Source organism: Pan paniscus, chromosome 15 (genome assembly GCF_029289425.2).
Source record: "Pan paniscus chromosome 15, NHGRI_mPanPan1-v2.0_pri, whole genome shotgun sequence".
Lineage (NCBI taxonomy): Eukaryota > Metazoa > Chordata > Mammalia > Primates > Hominidae > Pan > Pan paniscus.
This window is the reverse complement of record NC_073264.2, coordinates 24,372,323-24,392,791: the sequence shown is the minus strand read 5'-3', so window position 1 is coordinate 24,392,791 and position 20,469 is coordinate 24,372,323. Positions and strand designations below refer to the sequence as shown.

At 46.0% G+C, this 20,469-nt stretch overlaps 1 protein-coding gene and 1 long non-coding RNA gene across 4 annotated transcripts in view; one reads left to right on the top strand and one right to left on the bottom strand.

The window, feature by feature from the left end:
* The first annotated feature begins 3,061 nt into the window (after nt 1-3,061).
* Nucleotides 3,062-13,785, top strand: HAUS4 (HAUS augmin like complex subunit 4). Of its 3 annotated transcripts, none has more exons than XM_003808116.5 (10): nt 3,062-3,118; nt 4,859-4,935; nt 7,357-7,499; nt 7,581-7,712; nt 8,348-8,482; nt 9,627-9,723; nt 12,003-12,148; nt 12,285-12,415; nt 12,775-12,843; nt 13,305-13,785. In XM_003808116.5, exons 2-10 carry the CDS (start codon nt 4,881-4,883, stop codon nt 13,486-13,488), a joined length of 1,092 nt encoding a protein of 363 aa, XP_003808164.2. In that variant the 5' UTR covers nt 3,062-3,118; nt 4,859-4,880; the 3' UTR covers nt 13,489-13,785. The 3 variants fall into 3 exon arrangements, with proteins under 3 accessions (XP_003808164.2, XP_008958457.2, XP_008958460.1); XM_008960209.6 differs by lacking the exon at nt 3,062-3,118 and adding an exon at nt 3,232-3,288; XM_008960212.6 differs by lacking the exons at nt 3,062-3,118; nt 8,348-8,482 and adding an exon at nt 3,232-3,288.
* Nucleotides 3,600-20,469, bottom strand: part of LOC130540813 (uncharacterized) — a 30,812-nt gene continuing 13,942 nt past the window's right edge. The window contains exon 3 of the long non-coding RNA XR_008954815.2: nt 3,600-5,706. This is a non-coding gene — a long non-coding RNA (uncharacterized LOC130540813). The remainder of the gene's footprint in view (nt 5,707-20,469) is intronic.

Genomic DNA, 20,469 nt, shown 5'->3' with positions numbered 1-20,469 from the left:
CCTTGTATTATTTGCTTTTCATGTGCATACGTCTTATCTTTTAGATTATGAACATCTTTGGGGCAAGGACTGGGCCATATTTAGCTTTGTGTCTCTCCCAAGGCACTTAATAGATGCATAATAAGTGTCAATTTAAAACACCTCACTTTTAGTCTTTCCAATGCACTTTCTCAGCCATTATCTCATTTGATCATTACATCGACACTATGAGATTGGAGGAGCTAGAAATAAGTTATTTCCTCCTTTTGACAGATAAGGACCCTGAAGCCCAAGGTCACACAACTTGTAGAGACAGAGATGGAACAGATAATTGCACATGAAGGTCTGATCCAATTCAAGGCTTCTTTGCATCACTATCCCCTCTGTCCTCCTACCTGAAGACAGCTTGCTCCATCCTTCACCCCCTCATTCCCCAAAGTACTTTAGCCAAAGCTTCGTAGTACCATATTAGAGAACTTGACAAATCTGGGAGACAAAATTTCGGTAGATTTCCGATCAGCTCTGAGTCACCAAAGCATACTTGCTATTTTGTTCCAAGTGCCGTTTGCTATGGACATTATGCCTGATATTTAACTTTGCTGTGCTTCAGAGTTGAGGAAGCATAAATGATTTTTAAAAGCTTCAGAAAATGACAGCAGTTCAATATTAAGCATGAAAGGTGGCAGCTGATGAGCTGACCAAGAATATAAAACTTCTTCACTGGACCACATCATTCCTCTATGCATATTAATAGAATTCTGTAGCTGGTACTGAAGGAAAAGGCGAAACTCCCCATCTCTCAGCACACCTAACGGAGATTCCTTTCCTATCACTCCAGGCTATCACCTTATCTGATGTAAAAGATGTGATATACTTGGCACAGTTTACTTAGTATTGCATATTTTCTTTTTGTATTTTTTTTTTGTAGAGATGGGGATCGTCTCGCCATGTGGCCCAGGCTGGTCTCGAACTCCTGGGCTCAAGTGATCCTCCTGCCTCGGCTTCCCAAAGTGCTGGGTCAGGCATGAGCCACTGCACCCCGCCTAAACATTTTCTTTATTTTTAATTTTTATTTATTTTTAATTTTTTTCGAGACCGAGTCTCACTCTGTTGCCCAGGCTGGAGTGCAGTGGCACGATCTCAGCTCACTGCAACCTCCGCCTCCTGGGTTCAAGCGATTCTCCTGCCTCAGCCTCTGGAGCTAATTTTTTGTATTTTTAGTAGAGACGGGGGTCTCACCAGGTTGGCCAGCCTGGTCTCAAACTCCAGAGTTCAGGTGATCCGCCCGCCTCAGCCTCCCAAAGTGCTGGGATTACAGGCGTGAGCCACCATGCCCAGCTCTTTATTTTTTTAAATTTATATTTTTGAAATAATTCACCGAAGGTGTGGGTGGGAGTGAGGGTTGGGTTTAAGGTTAAGACAGGTGGGCCGGGCGCAGTGGCTCATGCCTGTAATCCCAGCACTTTGGGAGGCCGAGGCGGGCGGATCACGAGGTCAGGAGACTGAGACCATCCTGGCCAACGTGGTGAAACCCCGTCTCTACTAAAAATACAAAAAAATTACCTGGGCGTGGTGGCGCCCGCCTGTAGTCCCAGCTACTCAGGAGGCTGAGGCAGGAGAATCGCTTGAACCCGGGAGGTGAAGGTTGCAGAGATCGCGCCACTGCACTCCAGCCTGGCAACAGAGCAAGACTCCGTCTGGAAAAAAAAAAAAAAAAAAAGATTAAGACAGGTGAAAGATATTTGGCCGGGCAGATTGCTTGAGGTCAGGAGTGCGAGACCATCCTGGCCAATATTGTGAAATTCTGTCTCTACTAAAAATATAAAAATTAGCCAGGCGTGGTGGCTCGTGCGGGTAATCCCAGCTACTCGGGAGGCTAGGGCAGGAGAATCGCTTGAACCTGGGAGGTGGAGGTTGCAGTGAGCCGAGATCGTGCCACTGCGCTCCAGCCTGGGCAACAAGTGCGAAACTCCGTACCCCCAAGAAAACAAACAAACAAACAAACAAACAAACAAAACAGGCGAATGAGGAATGCGCGCTAATAGGGAGTCTGTGGTGGGAATTCGAGAGGAAGGTGACCCTGAGGAAGCAGTGTATGGTGCCCGGCATGAGCTGGGCTGGGCTGGGCGACAGCGCCTCAGAGCCAGGCCCTAGTGAGGAGACTCGCAGGACGCGGCTTGAGTGGCAGGTCTGGGAAGGTTCCTTCCGAGAGCTATTGGGACAGGTTTAGACCCCCCAAATGGCGACCTCGAACTTAACCCTTTGTGCCTCAGTTCTCCCCCTCTGTAAAATGAGTGTAATGGTGACTTTCTCACAGGACGCTTTAAGAACTAAACGAGGCCTGGCCGAGGGCGGTAGCTCACGCCTGTAATCCCAGCACTTTGGAAGGCTGAGGCGGGTGGATCACGAGGTCAGGAGATCGAGACCATCCTGGCTAACACGGTGAAGCCCCGTCTCTACTAAAAATACAACAATTAGCCGGGCGTGGTGGCGGGCACCTGTAATCCCAGCTACTCGTGAGGCTGAGGCAGAGAATTGCTTGAACCCGGGAGGCGGAGCTTGCAGTGAGCCGATATTGCGCCACTGCACCCCAGCCTGGGCGACAGAGCGAGACTCCGTCTCAAAAAAAAAAAACAAAAAAAAACGAGGCAAGGCAAGCAAAATGCTTGGCGTAGTGCCTGACTCATCGTAGGCCCTCAATAAATGTTAGCAATTACTACCGTTTTCTCAGCATCTGCCCTTCACTGGGGAGGCACTAATGAGAAGGGGCAAAAAAGCCTTTCCGAGACCATCCTGTTTCCCAGTCCGGGTTCCACTACCCGAGCATGCGAACCCAGGGCGTTGGGAACCCAGCGCGCACCCGTTGAGGGGCGGGGCCTGCCGTTCCCGCCTCGAGTGTGGCCCCGCCTCCACCTCCTTCGTCGCATCCTCTAGTGCACTTTCGGCTCCTTCCCCTTGCCGGGCCTTTCAGCTTGGTCTTTCCGGGCCTCGCTTCCCCCAGCCCCTGCGCCCGGCCCGAACGAGAGGTTCCGGAGCCCCGGCGCGGGCGGGTTCTGGGGTGTAGACGCTGCTGGGCAGCCCGCCCCAGCCGAGGTTCTCGGCACCGCCTTGAGAGCTTCAGCTGCCCCAGGGTGTGCAGGTTTGCTTTAGAAGGTCGGCGGGCGGAGCTTCGGGGAAGAGGAGCTCTGGGAGAGTCATTCCGGCCAGTGGCCGGAGACCGTCGTCGCTCTTGGGAATCCTTGGCCGCCCAGACAGAAGGGAAGTAGGCGCCGGAGAGCCCGTTCTGCATTTTGATTCATCTCGGGCCCTGTAAGGGTCATATCTTGTGAAAATACCTGTAAAATCAATTTAACGTTCAGTGCAGCGTGTAAAGACAGCTCTAAGAATTTAAAAGACGCCTGAGTCAGAACATTTAAATGCTTGGGTCCCTGTAGCAGCGTTTTAACACGTCTGAGTGCAGAGGGTGGAGAATCGAGCCTGATTGCCGTTCACGCCCTGTAACCTTTAAGAAGGGTAAAGAAAGGCACCCTAAAAAACGCAAGGGGACACTTACCCTAGGGGGGGACGAACAGCTGGCTTTTTGAAATTTGGGTTGGTCTTCATTTCCAAGTCCGAAATTTGCCTGCAAAACTTTTTATTTGCAGTCATAGATCAACGATAAACAGAATTGTTAAAACACTGAGCTTAACTAAGTAGTGGCTTTTGTTGACAAGTCGATTGTGTTATTAATTCTTAATGTCTCATCCAAGGTAGGAATCGTTATCTCAGTTTTGCGGGTGGGAAAAGTTTGGCACAGAAAAAAGCATTTTCCTTAAGTTCTCAGAAGCAACGGCCGGCCGAGCTGCAAATTAAGTCCCAGCATTCTGCCTCCTCAGCTGCGTCCCCCTCTAGACCATGTTAGAAAACAAATGAGTAGTTACTTTGATGTTACTCATAAAACGATCGAGTAAACCAAATGTTCTGTAAACATGAAGCGTTAAATCATAATAACCTTCAATGCCTGTTCAGCTTTGGGAGGCTGAGTTGCCCTTTGGAGTTTGATACCTTGCAGAGAGGAGGGGCAGAGCAAAAACATGAAAAGTAATGTCAAGGGAAGATTTTTGTCTCCTGAGGTCAAACTGTGCCCATCTTTACTGCCCCTGTGTTGGTGTCATTCCTTTCAGCGCACTCCATGTTCTGGCAAAACACCCACAGCTCACGTTCTCGTTGTAGCCACATTACGCCTTTGCATTACTCTTTTGCCACTGACCTCACTGTCAGTCTTCTTGTCACGCTGTTTCCTCCAGGTGCTCTTTTCTTAGGCTGTTATGTGAAAACCAGTTGTTCAAGTGTGGAATGATTTGTCATTCCTGAAGGATGATTCTAGAGTTAATGATAAAAAAAAAAAAAAACTACCAACAGATCTTAGACAAAAGTTAAAGAAGCACAAAAAAACTATTATGGAATTTGATAGCTGAGTTATTTGGGGGGAAAAAGTAGACTTTGATTTTTTTCCCTTTTCCCCCAGTTCACTCATAACTGGGAAGCTGCAGCTCAGTTTTAACTTTGGCATAATGGTGGTGGTGGTGGAGAATCCTCTTGTTTAGACTCAGTGAATTGGAAAGTTCTCTTTTTAGGAGGCTCCTTTTGGACAGCTTGGAGCAAGTGGAAACACGTGTGCTTAGAATGTGACATGTTTTGGCACTTGTAAATCTGTTTGTCCATAAAGCTTGTGTAAGAGCTTGGGACCCAGGATGTGTGGTATAGGCCCTCTGTAAAAGTCATCCTTGAGGTTCCTTTCCAGCTTGTGGACAGCAGAAATTTGAACGTAAGGTAGTGTCCTTGGAGCAGCCAGCTGTTTATTCATCTTTTTGTTTTCTTTCACTTCTTGGTTCCACAGATTAGAATCCCAAGAAAATCAAATGGCATCCGGGGATTTCTGCTCACCTGGAGAAGGGATGGAAATACTTCAACAAGGTAAGAGTAGCCATTTGCAAAAGGTTTGATGATTTATCCAGAGAGGTCTTATCCAGGTTCTTGCCTTTTCTAGTAAAAAGCATTTATTGGCTCACACCTGTAATCCCAGCACTTTGGGAGGCTGAGGTGGGTGGATCACGAGGTCAGGAGATCGAGACCATCCTGGCTAACACGGTGAAACCCTGTCTCTACTAAAAATATGAAAAATTAGCTGGGCGTGGTGGTGGGTACCTGTAGTCCCAGCTTACTCCAGAGGCTGAGGCAGGAGAATGGTGTGAACCTGGGAGGCGGAGCTTGCAGTGAGCTGAGATCGTGCCACTGTACTCCAGCCTGGGCAACAGAGCAAGACTCCAAAAAAAAAAAAAAAAAAAGGATTTATAAGTTTCCCCAGTATGGTTTTCCTCACAGAAGCATGTGTTTCTGAGGAAACTGGAATACATGAAGATCCTTGAACACTCTCTTATTGGAAAACAGACTACACTAATTCCTGTTAATGTTGGTTCAATATCTGCTTGTGTAGTAGGCTAAAAACTCAAGATGCTCCCATGCTGATGTTAGCAAGCATATTATAAAAATAATGGTAGCCAGCAAATTCCTTGAAGGTGTCCTTCCTACCTGTGTCTTAAATATTCTCATATCTTAGTCTCCAAAATTTCAGATCCTTCTATATCCTGAGTTCTTTCCATATCTCAGATCCTTTCTATATCTTGAATCCTTCAAGAGCTTGCATTTTCTATATCTTGACTATTTCCATATTGGATGCTTCAGTACCTTAGGGAAAAAGAGAGATTTCTTATTTCCCAAAAAGACTTTGGGTATAATGTTCCAAAGAATGAAAATTTGGGTGTTTTGGCAAGTAGAGGTAAAAGACCCCAACAGAGAGCATATGGAAAAAGAAATGGAAAGAAAGCTCCTTGAGCATATGGAAAAACCAGAGGATCTCAATTTCTTACACTTTTTTCTCATGCCTGTGCTGTTTTGTATCTACATGGGTTACTCAACTCTACTGACAATTATAAGTATTTGGGCCAGCTGGCCAGGTGTGGTGGCTCATGCCTGTAATCCCAGCACTTTGGGAGGCCAAGGCGGACGGATCACCTGAGGTTGGGAGTTTGAGACCAGCCTGACCAACATGGAGAAACCCCGTCCCTACTAAAAATACAAAAATTAGAGGCTGGGCACGGTGGCTCACACCTGTAATCCTAGCACTTTGGGAGGCCGAGGCGGGCAGATCACGAGGTCAGGAGATTGAGACCATCCTGGCTAACAAGGTGAAACCCCGCCTCTACTAAAAATACAAAAAAAAAAAAAAAAAATAGCTGGGCGTGGTGGCGGGTGCCTGTAGTCCCAGCTACTTGGGAGGCTGAGGCAGGAGAATGGCGTGAATCTGGGAGGTGGAGCTTGCAGTGAGCCGAGATCGTGCCATTGCACTCCAGCCTGGGTGACAGAGTGAGATTCCGTCTCAAAAAAAAAAAACAAAAAACAAAAAATATTAGCCAGGCGTGGTGGCGCATGCCTGTAATCCCAGCTACTCGGGAGGCTGAGGCAGGAGAATCGTTTGAACCCGGGAGGTGGAAATTGCAGTGAGCCGAGATCACGCCATTGCACTCCAGCCTGGGCAACAAGAGCAAAACTCCATCTCAAAAGAAAAAAATAAAAAAGAATTTGGGCCAGCTGTGGTGACTCACACCTGTAATCCCAGCACTTTGAGATGCCAAGGTGGGAGGATCACTTGAGCCCAAGAGTTCAAGACCAGCCTGGGCAATGTAGTGAGACCCTGTCTGTAAAAAAAAAATTAGCCAGTCATCGTGGTTTGCCTTGTAGTCTCAGCTCCTCAGGAGGTGGAAGGATCGCTTGATCCGGGGAGGTTAAGGCTGCAGTGAGCTGTGATTGTGCCACTGCACTCCAGCCTGGGTGACAGAGTGAGACCCTGTCTCAAAAAGAAAAAAAAAAATTGGTTATTTGAACGTTTAACTTAACTCTAAGTGTATTCTGTTAGTCTTGTTTATGCGACTACATATCACATCCAAAGTTGGAACTTCACGTGTTGTGTTTTTTTCCCCCTACTTCAAGAACTCTATTAATTTTGGATGAATGAGGCATTTTGTGTATTGTGATTCCTACTAATGGTCCCTTAATTTTTATTCTATTTGTCTAATATGTACCAACTGCATTTCCGTTTCCTAAGATCTTAGTTTATTACTTATTCCCCCTTAATATCCTTGTATATAATATAAATGCTTGTTACCTTGAATATTACCCTTGTTTATTTGTGGATTTTTAAAAAATCTCATTAGATTTAGCAATCTTTCCTATAAAAATCCTAGGGGTTTTTTGGAAGTATTAAGTTATGCTCAGTTATGTAAAGTAAGAGTCCACACCTTTTTTCTTTTTTTGTACCTGTGGGGACATGATGTTAAGTGTGCAGCAAACAACTTCCTCCTCGTAACCTGAGTAAAGAGGACCTGTTACAGAACCCATACTTCAGCAAGCTTCTCCTGAATCTCTCACAGCATGTGGATGAGAGTGGCTTAAGCCTCACCCTAGCAAAGGAGCAGGCTCAGGTAAGGGCTTTGGGAGAAGAGATAAGAAGAAGGGAAAATCCTGAGAGAGAGGTTCCTACCTGAGATTTTTTGGATTTCTAGGCATGGAAGGAAGTTCGACTGCATAAGACAACATGGTTGAGGTCTGAGATTTTACATAGAGTCATTCAAGAGTTGCTTGTGGACTACTATGTGAAGATACAAGACACAAATGTAACTTCTGAGGACAAAAAGGTGAGGCAAAGGCTGGGCGTGGTGGCTAACACCTGTAATCCCAGCACTTTGGGAGCCCGAGGCAGGCTGATCACTTGAGGTCAAGAGTGAGACCAGCCTGGCCAACATGGTAAGACCCCATCTCTACTAAAAATACAAAAATTAACCAGGTGCAGTGGCACACGCCTGTAATCCCAGCTACTTGGGAGGCTGAGGCAGCAGAATCGCTTGAACCTGGGAGGCGGAGATTGCAGTGAGCCGAGATTGCGCCACAGCACTCCAGCCTGGGTGACAGAGCGAAACTCAGTCTCAAAAAAAAGTGAGGTGAAAGAAATGAGGTGGGGGTTGGTTACCAGTTACAGGAATGACCAGGCCAACTGTGGCTTTGTCTGATGATGTGACCTAGGGGAAGTAGGAGCTTTGAGAAATGGTTTGTCAAAAGAGAAATGGACTGTAGTTATGGGGAAGGAGTGGATGTGTTATCAGAGTTTGAAATAGAAACATTGACAGAAGTCACTCGCAGCTGAGTTATCTGAGGGGGGATGATATATTTGAGGGCTTTGAAAATATGTGAAAAACTGGTTCATAAGGATGGAAGAGGTGGAGTGGGAGAAGTTTTATAGTTGCCTCTTTTTGTTTTTTATTCTCTCTCTCAGTTTCATGAGACCCTTGAACAGCGGCTGCTTGTAACTGAACTGATGCGGCTCTTAGGTCCTAGCCAGGAGAGGGAGATACCTCCACTGCTGGGGCTGGAGAAAGCGGACCTTCTGGAACTCATGCCACTCTCAGAGGTTGGCGGGGAGATATTGGAACCAAATAAATGAAATGGTTTAATTTCTCCCATATCTTTAAAATGTTTTTTTTGTCAAGCTTTATTGTTTTTGTAAAAATGATACACATTCAGGGTGGTCAGACTCAAATAAGAAAAACGTTACACAGGAGCAAGTAAAAGCTGAAATACTGCATCTAGAAGCACAATATTATTATAAACAGCTTGACATAAATGGTATTATACCCTTCATGCTTATATAGAGTATAAGGCCGAGTGTAGTGACTTCCGCCTATAATCGTAGCACTTTGGGAGGCTGAGGCGGGAGGATCACTTGAGTTCAGGAGTTCAAGACCAGCCTGGGCAACATAGTGAGACCTCGTCTCTACCAAAAAAAAAAACAAAAACAAAAGCCAGGTTTGGTGGTGCACACCTGTAGTCCCAGCTACTCGGGAGACAGAGGCAGGAGGATGACTTGAGGGTGGGAGGTCAAGGCTGTAGTGAGCTGTGATCATGCCACTGTACTCCAGCCTGGGCACAGAGTGAGACCCTGTCTCAAAAAAAGAAAAGTATAGTCTATTTTCATGTAATATATTTTGGATTTCTTTTCAAGTCAATACATAAATGTAAATAAGATGATAGCTTCTATAGCATTGTTAGCAAAGTATCTAGGCACATAGTGCTTAGTGTTATGTCATCAGTTTAAATCTCTGCTAGGATTCTATTATATGGATGTAGAATAATTTGCTTAACCTTATTGGTGGATATTAAGGTTGTTTCCACATTTTTGCTGTTAGAAACCACAGGGAGATGAACATGCTGGTTCATATGTGTCTTTACCTTTGTATGATTATTTCTGTAATGCTGGTGCTAAAAGTGGGATTCCTGAGTCAGTGCATACTCATATAGAATATTGGTACCTAATGCCAAACTGCTATCCAGAAAGGTATTTTCAGGGCTCCTGGATCCCCCATGTTCTCACCAACATGGGGTCTTGACAGTCATTTTATTCTTCGCTAATTTGATAGGTGAAAAATGAGTCTCTCTGATGTCTCTTGATGCATTTTCTTTGGCTATTATTGAGGTTATCATCATGTATTCATTGGCTGAGACGTCCTAGTTTTTACAGTCTATTCGCATTTCTGCCTTTACTTCTATGACTGTAGGATTTTGTGTGGATGAGGGCTCGGCTACAGCAAGAAGTAGAGGAGCAGCTCAAAAAGAAATGTTTCACTCTGCTCTGCTACTATGATCCCAATTCAGGTGAGTGCTAGCTGTCTGTTCTGCTCACAGCTGGACTTCAGGGTTCCTGGTCTGCTCTTTTGAGCATAATATATTTTGATTTTAGATTTGGGACAGAGGTTTAGAACCATCAGAGATGCTTATTTGTTTTGTTGCTGGTAGAATAAAAACAAGGACTTTTTGTTTTTTTGTTTGAGATGGAGTTTTGCTCCTGTTGCCCAGGCTAGAGTGCAATGGCGCCATTTCTGTTCACCGCAAACTCCTCCTCCTAGATTCAAGCGATTCTCCTGCCTCAGCCTCCCGAGTAGCTGGGATTACAGGCATGCGCCACCCCGCTCGGCTAATTTTGTATTTTTAGTAGAGATGGGGTTTCTCCATGTTGATTAGGCTGGTCTGGAACTCCCAACCTCAGGTGATCCGCCTGCCTTGGCATCCCAAAGTGCTGGGATTACAGGTGTGAGCCACCACGCCCGGCCAAAACAAGGACCTTTGTAAGGACTCTTTTTATTCAGCAAGATACTGAGTGGGAGTGTCCTCCTGCTGCAGGGAAGGATGAGTTCTCTCAGGAGGTTCAGAATGGTTTAGGGAGGAAAGTTCAGACTCATAGAACACCTTATACTCTCTGTATAAGCTTGGAGGGTATAATACCATTTATGTCAAGCTGTTTATAATAATGTGTTTCTAGACGTAGTATTCATATTTCAGCTTTTACTTGCTTCTGTGTAATGATTTTCTTATTTGAGTCTGACCACCCTGAATGAATGTGTATCTCTTTTTTTTTTTTTTTTTTTGAGACGGAATCTCGCTCTGTCCCCCAGGCTGGAGTGCAGTGGCGCAGTCTCACCTCACTGCAAACTCCACCTCCTAGGTTCACGCCATTCTCCTGCCTCAGCCTCCCGAGTAGCTGGGACTACAGGTGCCCGCCACCACGCCTGGCTAATTTTTTGTATTTTTAGTAGAGACGGGGTTTCACCATGTTAGCCAGGATGGTCTCAGTCTCCTGACCTCATGATCTGCCCACCTTGGCCTCCCAAAGTGCTGGGATTACAGGCGTGAGCCACTGTGCCTGGCCCTGAATGTGTATCATTTTTACGAAAATAATAAAGCTTAACACCTGAGTCTGAACTTTCCTCCCTAAACCATTTCTTTTTTTTTTTTTTTGAGGCGGAGTTTCATTCTTGTCGCCCAGGCTGGAGTGCAATGGCGTGATCTCAGCTCACTGCAACCTTCGCCTCCGAGGTTCAAGCAATTCTCCTGCCTCAGCCTCCCAAGTAGCTGGGATTACAGGCACCTGCCACCCTGCCCAGCTAATTTTTTTGTATTTTTAGTAGAGACAGGTTTTCACCATGTTGGCCAGGATGGTCTCAAACTCCTGACCTCAGGTGATCTGCCCGCCTTGGCCTCCCAAAGTGCTGGGATTACAGGCATGAGCTACCACACTTGGTCTCCTTAAACCATTTCTATGACTTAAGAATTAAGGTCCGGGCCGGGCGCGGTGGCTTACGCCTGTAATACCATCACTTTGGGAGGCCGAGGCAGGTGGATCATGAGGTCAGGCGTTCGAGACCAACCTGGCCAATATAGTGAAACCCCGTCTCTACTAAAAATACAAAAAATTAGCTGGGTGTGGTGGCGGGTGCCTGTAATCCCAGCTACTTGGGAGGCTGAGGCAGGAGAATTGGTTGAACCTGGGAGGTGGAGGTTGCAGTGAGCTGAGATGGCGCCACTGCACTCCAGCCGAGGTGACAGTGAGAGACTCCGTCTCAAAAAAATAAAAAGAATTAAGGTCCAAATCTGGAATCAAAGGTAAGAGTGAAGATAATTTATTTAATAATTATGAGAACCAGACGCCCCTCCCCCCGCTTTTTTTTTTTAAAACTCTGTCACCCAGACTGGAGTGCAGTGGTACAATCACACCTCACTGCAGCCTCGACCTTCTGGGCTCAAGTGATTCTCTCACCTCAGCCTCTCAAGTAGCTGGCACTACAGGCGCATAGTATGCCTAACTAATATTTTAGAATTTTTTTTATAGAGACAGAGTCTCACTATGTTGCCCAAGCCGGTCTTGAACTCTTGGGCTCAAGCAATCCTCCTGCCTTGGCCTCCCAAAGTGCTAGGATTGCAGGCGTAAGCCACCATGCTCAGCCCAGAATGGGGCCATTTTTAATAGATTATTAGAAGAAAACCTGTCATAAGGCAGGATTTGTGGGTCTAGATACAGGATAGGGGCACTGGAAGGTTGCTTTATGGGGATTGTAGCGATTAGGGTTTTCCTGTCAGTCCTCTGCCCCTTTGCTCAGATGCTGACAGTGAAACCGTGAAGGCAGCAAAGGTGTGGAAACTCGCAGAGGTCCTGGTGGGTGAGCAGCAGCAGTGCCAGGATGCCAAGAGCCAGCAGAAGGAGCAGATGTTGCTGCTGGAGAAGAAGAGTGCTGCTTACTCCCAGGTTTATCAGGGCATGGGACAGCCCCTTTCCTTTATCCTGACCCCAGGAGCACTTTTGGGGAAGACAAAGATTCCTGATCTACCCTCCTTTCTACTATCTTTATTTATGCCCTCTTCTTCCTCCATCTTGGGCTCAGGTGCTTCTCCGCTGCCTCACTTTGCTGCAGAGGCTTCTTCAAGAACACCGGCTGAAGACTCAATCCGAGCTAGACCGCATCAATGCCCAGTACCTGGAAGTCAAGTGCGGTGCTATGATCCTTAAGCTGAGGTGAGCTGTGACCCCTGTGGATCTTAAGGGATTCTGTCTCACGTATCAGCCCTCTATCCCTTACCCTAATCTCTTTCCTCTCCCTTATCCTAGTGCCTTGTGGGTATCCAGTAAATGTCACATAGCAGTATTAGCTTTTGGATTACCCAAAAGCTTTCAACATCCTTGAGACTTTTCTTTTACAGTCTTCTGAAATAGGCACTTTACTGTGAGATCAATTGCTTGGGAATTCAGAGTGACCTTGTTTATCCTATCAGTGCTTAGCCCACACCTTGACCGTCGGCAGGTACTACGTCCATTCCCAACCCTGCTGCTATCAGGGACCTTCTGCCTTGACATTTCTTTCTTCCCTCTGTCAGGATGGAGGAGCTAAAGATTTTGTCCGACACTTACACTGTTGAGAAAGTGGAAGTTCATCGTCTGATTAGGTGAGAACTCCTAAGAGTCTGGTACAGCTGTTCACAGGTGGTTCTCACATTCCCTAAACTCGTTTATTTAAAGATGTTGCCATTTTTGGCTGGGCACAGTGGCTCACACCTGTAATCCCAGCACTTTGGGAGGCCGAGGTGGGCAGCTCGCTTGAGTCAGGAGTTTGAGACCAGCCTGGCCAATATGGTGAAACCCTGTCTCTACTAAAAAATACAAAAATTAGCTGGGCATGGTGGCATGCGCCTGTAATCCCAGCTACTCGGGGGGCTGAGGCAGGAGAATTGCTTGAACCCAGGAAGCAGAGGCTGCAGTGAGCCAAGATCATACCACTGCACTCCAGCCTAGGTGACAGAGCGAGACTCCATCTGAAAAAAAAAAAAAAAAAAAGTTTTTCATTTTTGTCCACTACTTTCTGAGGAGCAGCACCCTTATATTGTACCTTCTCTGCCCGGGCTCTTAGGGACCGTTTGGAGGGAGCCATTCACCTACAGGAGCAGGACATGGAGAAGTCAAGACAGGTCCTGAACTCCTATGAGGTCCTTGGGGAGGAGTTTGACAGGCTGGTGAAAGAGTACACCGTACTCAAGCAGGCAACAGAGAACAAGCGGTGGGCCCTCCAGGAGTTCAGCAAGGTCTACCGTTGAGCTCTGGCAGGGCCAGGAGACATGGCTTCTGCATAGCTGCTGCCTCCTAATCTTCCTGCTAGTGGGACCACCTTCACCTGGGGCTGCCTTCACTACAAGGGAGTGTGGAAATGCTTACGCTTGAAACACTGCAGTCATTTAGGCACTCTCCTGATTTCTCTTTATTTTTTATGACTGGGCCTCTTCTGGAAAATCTAGCAAGGAGATTTATATAATTTTTATGCATAGCTGTGTGTCAGTGTCAGCCCTGTATTGTATTTGATTATCTCCTGAATAAAGTTATGATATTATATCTTAGGATTTTAGTCACTTTCCTTGGGCAAAGATTGAAAAAGAACATTGAAGGCTATATGGGTAAGGAGCGGGGAACTGAGTGGATCCAAATAGAAACAGATACATGATGCTTATGCAAAGAGTAAGAAGTAGACATGCCAGCTTGCCTACATCAAGTCTTAGAGCCTTCATTTTGGAAGAGTACAGTGGATTAAATTTGGGCTTGCTCTTGAAGAACTATAATCTCCAGAGGAGTGCTAGATACTCAGGCAGGTAGGGAACTATTTTCTCACTATGGGTATCAGTGTGGGAGTTATAATAAAGCAGCTGAGGCTGGGAGCAGTGACTCACACCTGTAATTCCAGCACTTTGGGAGGCCAAGGCAAGAGGATCACTTGAGCCCAGCTGTTCGAGACCAGCCTGGGCAACGTAGCAAGACCCCTGTCTCTGTGAAATTTTTTTTTTTTTTTAGACAGAGTCTTACTTTGTTGCCAGGCTGGAGTGCAGTGTCGTGATCTCAGCTCACTGCAGCCTCCGCCTCCCAGGCTCAAGCAATTCTTGTGTATCAGCCTCTCTAGTAGCTGGAATTAACAGGCATGCACCACCATGGCCAGCTAATGTTTGTATTTTAGTAGAGACAGGGTTTTACTATGTTGGTCAGGTTGGTCTCAAACTCCTGACCTCAAGTGATCTGCCCACCTTGGCCTCCCAAAGTGCTGGGATTACAGGCATGAGCAACCACACCCAGCTGAAAAAAATTTTTTTAATTAGCAAGCGTGATGGTGTGTGCCTGTAGTGCCAATTTCTCAGGAGGCTGAGACAGGAGGATCACTTGAACCCAGGAGGTCAAGGCTGCAGTGAGCCATGATGGCACCACTGCACTCAGCCTGGGTGACAGAGTGAGACCTTGTCTCAAAAAAAAAAAAAAAAAAGCAGCCAGTGGCCAGCTCAGTTATAGGAAAGGACACAAGCCACTTGTGTTCCTGGTTCCCTTGGTGTGGTTTGAGAGCTACATTTTTCTCTAAAAGCAGAGGTTTGGAGGAGATTCCCCCTGAGGAACCAAGTTCAACAGTCTACTTAGCTTAGAACAAGGCAGAGTCCTGGCTGGTGTCAAAATAGGGGACTGTGGACAGAAACAGAAGGCCTCTGCCTTTATTTAGAAGAGCCTACTCAGTTTCTGAAACCACTTTCCAAGGAAATTGTCTTGGGGTGATGGTCTGGATTTATTTACAAGAACAATTAATGTCTTTGACTCAACTTTTTTTTCTTTTTTTTTTTTGAAACAGGGTCTTACTTTGTTGCCCAGGCTGGAGTGTAGTAGCAAAAACATGGCTCACTGTAGCCTCAACCTCCCAGGCTCAAATTATCCTTCCACCTCAGCCCCACAAGTAGCTGGGACTACAGGCATGTGCCACCATGCCCAGCTAATTTTTGTATGTGTGTGTATATATATATATACATATATATATACACACACACACACATATACACACACATATATACATATATACACACATATATATACATATATACACACATATATATACATATATATACACACACACATATATACACACACATATATACACACACATATATACACACACACACACACATATATATATATATATATATTTTTTTTTTTTTGAAACGGAGTCTCGCTCTGTCGCCCAGGCTGGAGTGCAGTGGCACGATCTTGGCTTACCGCAACCTCCGTCTCCCGGGTTCAAGTGATTCTCATGCCTCAGCCTCCTGAGTAGCTGGGATCACAGACATGTGCCACCACACCCGACTAATTTTTCTATTTTTAGTAGAGACGGGGTTTCACCATGTTGGCCAGGCTGGTCTCGAACGCCTGACTTCAGGCGATCCACCCGCCTCAGCCTCCCAAAGTGCTGGGATTACAGGTGTGAGCCACTGCGCCTGGCCAATTTTTATATTTTTTGTAGCAATCAATTGCTCAGAGATTCAGAGTGACTTTGTTTATCCTATCAGTGTTTAGCCCACACCTTGACCATCGGCAGGCACGGTGTCCAATCCTAACCCTGCTCCTATCAGGGATCTTCCACTTGACATTTCTTGCTTCCCTCTGTCAGGATGGAGGAGCTAAAGGTTTTGTCCAGGTTGGGCGTGGTGGTTCACCTGTAATCCCAGAACTTTGGGAGGCTGAGGTGGGCGGATCATCTGAGGTCGGGAGTTCGAGACCAGCCTGGCCAACATGGTGAAACCCTGTCTCTGCTAAAAATACAAAAATTAGCCCGGTGTGGTGGTGCATGCCTATAATCCCAGCTACTAGGGAGGCTGAGGCATGAGAATTGCTTGAACCCGGGAGGCGGAGGTTGTAGTGAGCCAAGATTGCACCACTGCACTCCAGCCTGGGTGATAGAGCAATACTCCATCTCAAAAATTAAAAAAAAAATAGATTTTGTCCAACATGCCACTGCACTGCAGCCTGGGTGACAAAGTGAGACCCTGTTTTTCAAAAAACAAAATTGAATTTTTCAGTAGGCTGGTAGTTACTGTGTTAGTGCAGATATAGAATATTTACATTATTGCAGAAAGTTCTGTTGGACAGTGCTATAAACCTATATTTCCTCAAAACTGGAAGTAGGTCTACAGACTTGATTAGATTTGGGTTAAACAATTTTGCAAAGAATACTTAATAAATGACATTACATACTTCATATTACATCACACTGGAGACATCAGGTCAGAATTTTTCACTTAATCATGCTGAGTTTCATTGCTTGGTTAAGGTGGGAACTGTCAGATACCACATAGTGGTATTTCTCTAGTGTTTAAAAATCCATTTTCTCTTTGTAAGTAGCAGCTGGAAATGAATTTCAAAAATCTCAAAATAGTTCTTCCTGATACTTATAGTATTTAGCATTTCTTCAGTCAATTAGTTTTGGTATACTAATCATCTTGGATCATACTAAGTTTTAGCATTTGAAATAGTAAGGATAAAAACTTTTACAATGGACCTTGAGGCCGGGTGCAGTGGCTCATGCCTATAATCCCAGCACCTTGGGAGGCCGAGGCCAGTGGATCACTTGAGGCCAGGAGTTCGAAACCAGTCTGGCCAACATGGCTAAACCCCATCTGCACTAAAAGTACAAAAATCAGCTGGGCGTGGTGGCACATGCCTGTAATCCCAGCTACTCGAGAAGCTAAGGCGCTTGAACCCAGGAGGCAGAAGTTGCAGTGAGCCGAGATCGCACCAGTGCACTCCAGCCTGGGTGACAGAATGAGACTGTCTCAAAAAAAAAAAAAAAAAAAAAAAGGAACTTGATGGGGTACAGTGGCTCGTGCCTGCAATCCCAGCACTTTGGGAGGCCAAGGCGGGTGGCTCACTTGAGACCAGGATTTCGAGACCAGCCTGGCCAAGATGATGAAACCCCATCTCTACTAAAAATAAAAAAATTAGCCAGGCATAGTGGCACATGCCTGTAGTCCTAGCTACTCGGGAGGCTAAGGTGGGAGGATCGCTTGAACCTGGAATGGGGAGGTAGCAGTTAGCCACCACTGCACTCCAGCCTTGGTGACAGAGTGAGACTTTCTAAATAAATAAATAAATAAAAACCGTGTCCTCAGTGTTTATAACCTATACACAGTAGTAGACCCACAAAACAGTCTAAGAACATAAAGTAACAAGAAGTGCAAATACATATAGTTGCAAACCAGAAGTGAATCAAGAATAGAATTTGGGGCCTTGGTACAGTGGCTCATGCCTGTGATCCCAGCACTTCAGAAGGTCAAGGAGGGAGGATTGCTTAAGTCCAGGAGTTTAAGACCAGCCTGGAAGCATAGGGAGAACCCGTCTTTACAAAAATAATTTTTTTTTAAAATTTTTGTTTGTTTGTTTGTTTTGAGACGGAGTCTCGTTCTGTCGCCCAGGCTGGAGTGCAGTGGCACAATCTCGGCTCACTGCAACCTCTGCCTCCTGGGTTCAAGTGATTCTCCTGCCTCAGTCTCCTGAGTAGCTGGGACTACAGGCACCCACCACCACGCCTGGCTAATTTTTGTATTTTTAGTAGAGACAGGGTTTCACCATATTGGCCTTGCTGGTCTCGAACTCCTGACCTTGTGATCCGCCCGCCTCGGCCTCCCAAAGTGCTGGGATTACAGGCATGAGCCACTGCACCTGGCCAAAAAAATTTTTTTTAATTAGCTGTGCATAGTGGCATGTGCCTACATTTCCAGCTACTCAGGAGGCTAAGGTGGGAGGACTGCTTGAGTCTGGGAGGTTGAGGTTACAGTGAGCTATGATCATGTCACTGTATTACAGCCTGAGTGACAGCAAGATTCTGTCTCAAAAAAAAGAAAAAGGAATAGAGTTATGGAAAAAGCAGCGAAGATAGAGAAAAGGAAAGAAGCACTATGGGAAGGCACAGAGTTAAGAATGGGCAAATTATGTACCAAGGAGAGCTTTCATTTCAAGTGAACAAAATTTGAAACAAATATCCTATAGCTTCAATCGAGAATCTGGAGAGCTGGGGTTTGAGAAACATTTCAATTTCGACTGCCTGAGAAATGGCTTCCAAGGCAGTGGTCCTCACCCTGGCTCTCTAAATGGCATGGGGATGGAGAGTGAGCTATTTCTTGTATTCTTAAAAAGCCTAAAGAAAATGGGCTGGGCACAGTGGCTCATGCCTGTAATCCCAGCATTTTGGGAGGCCGAGGTGGGCAGATCGCCTGAGCTCGATAGTTAGAGACCACCCTGGGCAACATGGTGAAACCCCATCTCTACTAAAATAAAAAAATTAGCTGGGTGTGGTGATGCGTGCCTGTAGTCCCAGCTACACAGGAGGCTGAGGCACGAGAATTGCTTGAGCCCCGGAGGTGGAGGTTGCAGTGAGCCAAGATCGTGCCACTTCACTCTAGCTTGGGCTACAGAGTGAGACTCTGTCTCAAAAAAAAAAAAAAAAAAAAGAAAAGAAAATGGAACATTTGCTTGCGACAGTTCACACACTTTTTTTTTTTTTTTTTTTTTTTTGAGATGGAGTTTCGCTCTTGTTGCCCAGGCTGGATCGTGCAATGGCGCGATCTTGGTTTATTGCAATCTCTGCCTCCTGGGTTCAAGTGATTCTCCTGCCTCAGCCTCCCAAGTAGCTAGGATTACAGCATGCGCCACCACACCCAGCTAATTTTGTATTTTTATTAGAGATAGGGTTTCTCCATGTTGGTCAGGCTGGTCTCGAACTCCCGACTTCAGGTGATCCACCTGCCTCAGCCTCCCAAAGTGCTGGGATAACAGGCGTGAGCCACCACTGCGCCCGGCCCTGCACAAACTTTTTTTTTTTTTTTTTTGAGACGGAGTCTTGCTCTGTCACCTGGGCTGGAGGGCAGTGGCCCGATCTCAGTTCACTGCAACCTCCGCCTCCTGGGTTCATGCCCTTCTCCTGTCTCAACCTCCCAAGTAGCTGGGACTATAGGCGCCCACCACCACGCCCGGCTAATTTTTTGTATTTTTAGTAGAGACGGGGTTTCACCGTGTTAGCCAGGATGGTCTCGATCGCCTGACCTCGTGATCCGCCCGCCTCAGCCTACCAAAGTGGTGGGATTACAGGTGTGAGCCACTGCGCCTGGCCCAAACTATTTTTTAAAAAATCTTCATTGGCTTAAAACTAGAGCACATGCAGGCTGGGCGTGGTGGCTCACGCCTGTAATCCCAGCACTTTGGGAGGCCGAGGCGGGTGGATCACCTGAGGTTGGGAGTTTGAGACCAGCCTGAGCAACATGGAGAAACCCCGTCTCTACTGAAAATACAAAATTAGCCGGGCGTGGTGGCACATGCCTGTAATCCCAGCTTCTAGGGAGGCTGAGGCAGGAGAATCGCTTGAACCCAGGAGGCAGAAGTTGCGGTGAGCCGAGATCGCGCCATTGCACTCCAGCCTGGGCAACAAGAGCGAAACTCCATCTTAAAAAACAAACAAACAAACAAACAAACAAAAAACAACTAGAGCACATGCTTTGTAAAAATACTCAGAACAGAATTATATACAGTAAAAAGTAAAAGATTGAACCATGCACCCTCAGACACCCCCCACACAAATACCCTATTACTCCAATCCACCTCCCCAGAGTAACCAGAGTGATTTGGTGTGTAGATCACTGTGTGTCAGATCTGTTTCTATAAATATGCAACCATATGTACATAAATATTAGCTAATATTAGCTGGGCATGGTGGTGCTCTGATAGCCCTAGCTACTCAGGAGGCTGAGCCTAGTAGTTAGAGGCTGCAGTGAACTATGATTGTGCCAAGGTACTCCAGCCCAGGTGACAGAGCAAGACCTTGTCTCTAAAAATCAAATCAAGAAAGAAAAAGTTTTTAAAATGTGGCTAATATTATTATTAGAGTATGGCTGTATTATCATTTAACCCTTCCCTTCACGATATTAAGGTTGTTTCCTTCTTGCCCTGTTACAAAAATGCTTCGTTGGATGTCATTGCACATATATCTTGCTCAGGTGCCTTTGCTTTCTGCTGGTATTACAGTAAATCAGTATATTAGTTATTTTATGGGAAAAATAAACTTTTTTTTTTTTTTTTTGGAGACAGAGTCTGACTCTTGCCCAGGCTGGGTGCAGTGGCATGATCTCGGCTCACTGCAACCTCCGCCTCCCAGGTTCAAGCGATTCTCTTGCCTCAGCCTCCCGAGTAACTGGGATTACAGGCGCGTGCCACCACATACAGCTAATTTTTGT

Excerpts from the sequence above, each read along its gene's own strand:
- HAUS4 (XM_003808116.5), top strand. The coding sequence starts at position 4,881 with ATGGCATCCGGGGATTTCTGCTCACCTGGAGAAGGGATGGAAATACTT. Across the intron at positions 8,483-9,626 it reads AACTCATGCCACTCTCAGAG|GATTTTGTGTGGATGAGGGC; the intron begins GTTGGCGGGGAG and ends CTATGACTGTAG. Across the intron at positions 12,149-12,284 it reads AGAGTGCTGCTTACTCCCAG|GTGCTTCTCCGCTGCCTCAC; the intron begins GTTTATCAGGGC and ends TCTTGGGCTCAG.